The sequence below is a fragment of the Pygoscelis adeliae genome, unplaced genomic scaffold (assembly GCF_000699105.1).
Source record: "Pygoscelis adeliae isolate BGI_AS28 unplaced genomic scaffold, ASM69910v1 Scaffold521, whole genome shotgun sequence".
Lineage (NCBI taxonomy): Eukaryota > Metazoa > Chordata > Aves > Sphenisciformes > Spheniscidae > Pygoscelis > Pygoscelis adeliae.
In genome coordinates this window covers 518,231-520,844 of record NW_008824067.1, presented here as the reverse complement: position 1 = coordinate 520,844, position 2,614 = coordinate 518,231, and the positions used below count along the sequence as shown (strand labels likewise).

Here is a 2,614-nt window from a genome sequence, read left to right as displayed (position 1 = left end):
GGGCAGGGCAGCTGTCAAAAGGGGCCGTCGGCACGGACGGCAAGGCGGCAAGACTTCACCCCAGCGAGCCCTTTCCGCGGGCAGACCCGCTTAGCTGTCTCCTGCCACGGTCAGTGCGGCCCAGATCACGTTGTACTGTCCCTACAGACACTAAAGTACAGATAATTTCAACCTAATAAAGAAGATTTGGTGAATAAAGCCAAGTTTCCACATATCTGAATGGAACTGCAGTGCTGTTTACCACTGCTCCAAGACTTACTATATTTTAGCACATTTTCCAATTTAGAATTGGAAAAAAACCTCTTTCTGGGCATACGCTCTCAGCTCTCCGCTGTTTTGTTAGCGTTCTGTACGCCACGGCCTACTCTAGTCATGTAACATTAGGAATTACAGCATGATACAGCTTCAAGTAGTTTTCATTATTACATGCTTTTATTAAGAAGTAATTTCTGCAGTATTCTTTAAATTAACTGATTTTGTGATTTACCTAGAAAGAAAAAAGTAACTGGGGTCTTGACGTCTCTTCTGGATAAGCCGTGATCTTTCTGTTTATGCAAATATTTATAGACAATCCCATTCTTTAAAGCAATTAAACTAAATTAAGCTAACCACCTTTGCTGTTAACATTATAGTATGGGCTGTGTCTTCTAGACATGCAGTCCACTGTGCACTTCTCAGTTCTCCACGTTTCTCCAGGAAAGGTTCACAGTATTGCATACGCCACTTCCATATAAACACAGGAGAGCAGAATCTTTCTGCGCTACTGCCAGCGACACTCCGGGCTCTCAAAGCTGTCGGTCTTCACTAGGCAGTAAGGCCACAGTATCTTCATTCACATTTACTGAGTGCATTCAGCAAATTCAACAATGCGTGATCAAGGAACAAAAGGGTTTCCAGGCAGATAGGTACTGTCTTGCTTTCTCTAGGGTGCCGTTACCAGAGAAGGTAGGAGCTGATTTCCAAGGTGCCGGCAGAGAGAGAAATAATTTAAAAGATTGGTAAGACTGCACTCCTCTACCCTCAGAGGTTTCTCTGAGCAGGTCTACCTTGTGCTGGGTACGTTCATGCTGAAAGTTTCAGTAGGCACTCAGCTTACTTCACGGGGCTCAGAGAAAAGCTACTGAGAGCAAAGTTTTTAGGAGAGTCCCCTTCCTTTCCCCCCTGCCTTCAGCTCTGTGTCAGTTAAGAGGCATTGAAAATAGCTCCACACTGACTCTTATCATCAGCACTGGAAATATATCCTGAGTTCCTACAATTGTGGGCTTCATTCCACTGAGAGCTGTACGCTTTCAGTCTGTTTTGGTGGCTGCTGCTGCTGTTCATACTTCCTTGCTGAAAAAAAGAAACACCCATCAACACTGATTATACCATTTATTATATACATGTATATATCCCTGTGTGCATGTATATATAGCTATATATATACACATATAGATATGATAACAATCAAGAAATAGACTTAAGATTAGAGAATGTAATTTCACCGCTTAGCCGCACAAGGGGAAGTTTCAGTCACCGCATGGAACTAGTCCTTTAGCGTATGGCCTTGGAAAGGCTGAACGGTAGGGTCACAGCACAATGTCAGTAAATTAATGGCAGAGAACTATGATTCCATTCAGGTCCTTTCATTTAAAAAAAAAAAGAATTAATGACTATGGCTTCAGAAATACTATTACAGATGACCTGAACGACTCATTAGTCACACAGTTGATCTCCACATCACTCATCTCCTCCACAATATACAAGCCACAAGCTAACAACTACATTGACTTCAAAATTAATCTGATTAGCAAGGCAAAGGGAGATCAAAGAGTTGTGTGCGGTGGAACAAACACCAACCACGAATGCCAGCAGGCATTCCTCTGTAGGAAGCACGTCCTTTTGTGTTCCTACAAAACGCAATGGCCTGGTTTAAGAATCTTTACATTAAAAAGGTGGTTTCAACTCATTAAGTATTTCTTGCCCATATTCCCTCTAGGCATGCATGTGTGGCAGATGGGAAGCAAATACAGGTGTTTCTCTGAATTGGACCTCTGGAATATCAGAGGCTTGGGGCTCTTTCCTACCTCCATCCTGACCTTCAACATTAAGATGGGAGCAGCAACACTTGTTGATACAGTAAAATTCTCATTTATTTTCAATTTATGAAGTTGAATTACTCATGATTCCAGTCCTCTCAACTTTTACAAAGCCATCCATGTTTTGACAATGTTCAGACATTCCCAGCTCTTTTTAACTTCAACATCAGATTCGTTTTGACAGCTAGAAGAGAATCGCACGGCCGCTCCCTCACTCCGTACTTCCTCACAGCTCAATCCTGAATCCTGTGACGCACTCCTGCAGAACCCCTGCTCACATGGTGCCACAGGACAGGGGCTCCGCCCTGGTGTCCCCACCGCACGAGGACAGGCAGGCTCGAGGCCACCCCTGCAGGAACCGTCCCCAGTAACCCACAGGCCCAGGGGAGCCCCCTCTTCCCTCGGACTTACCGATGGAGTACATCTCCAGCTGCTGCCGCAGGCGGATCTTCTTCATGCTGTCGTAGAAGTTGGGCTGGGGCGGCGTCTCGGCGGCTGGCGGCAGGGTGAAGATGCGCATGATCCTCCTCTTGTTC

The 2,614-nt window shown here is 45.0% G+C and overlaps 1 protein-coding gene across 1 annotated transcript; it reads right to left on the bottom strand.

The window, feature by feature from the left end:
* Nucleotides 1–410: 410 nt before the first annotated feature.
* SMIM19 (small integral membrane protein 19) lies at nt 411–2,608 on the bottom strand. Its single transcript, XM_009334136.1, has 2 exons — nt 2,490–2,608; nt 411–1,332 (listed from the first exon to the last, which is right to left on the bottom strand). The coding sequence occupies exons 1-2, from the start codon at nt 2,596–2,598 to the stop codon at nt 1,265–1,267; spliced, it is 177 nt and encodes a 58-aa protein (XP_009332411.1). The 5' UTR covers nt 2,599–2,608; the 3' UTR covers nt 411–1,264.
* Between the last annotated feature and the right edge of the window lie 6 nt (nt 2,609–2,614).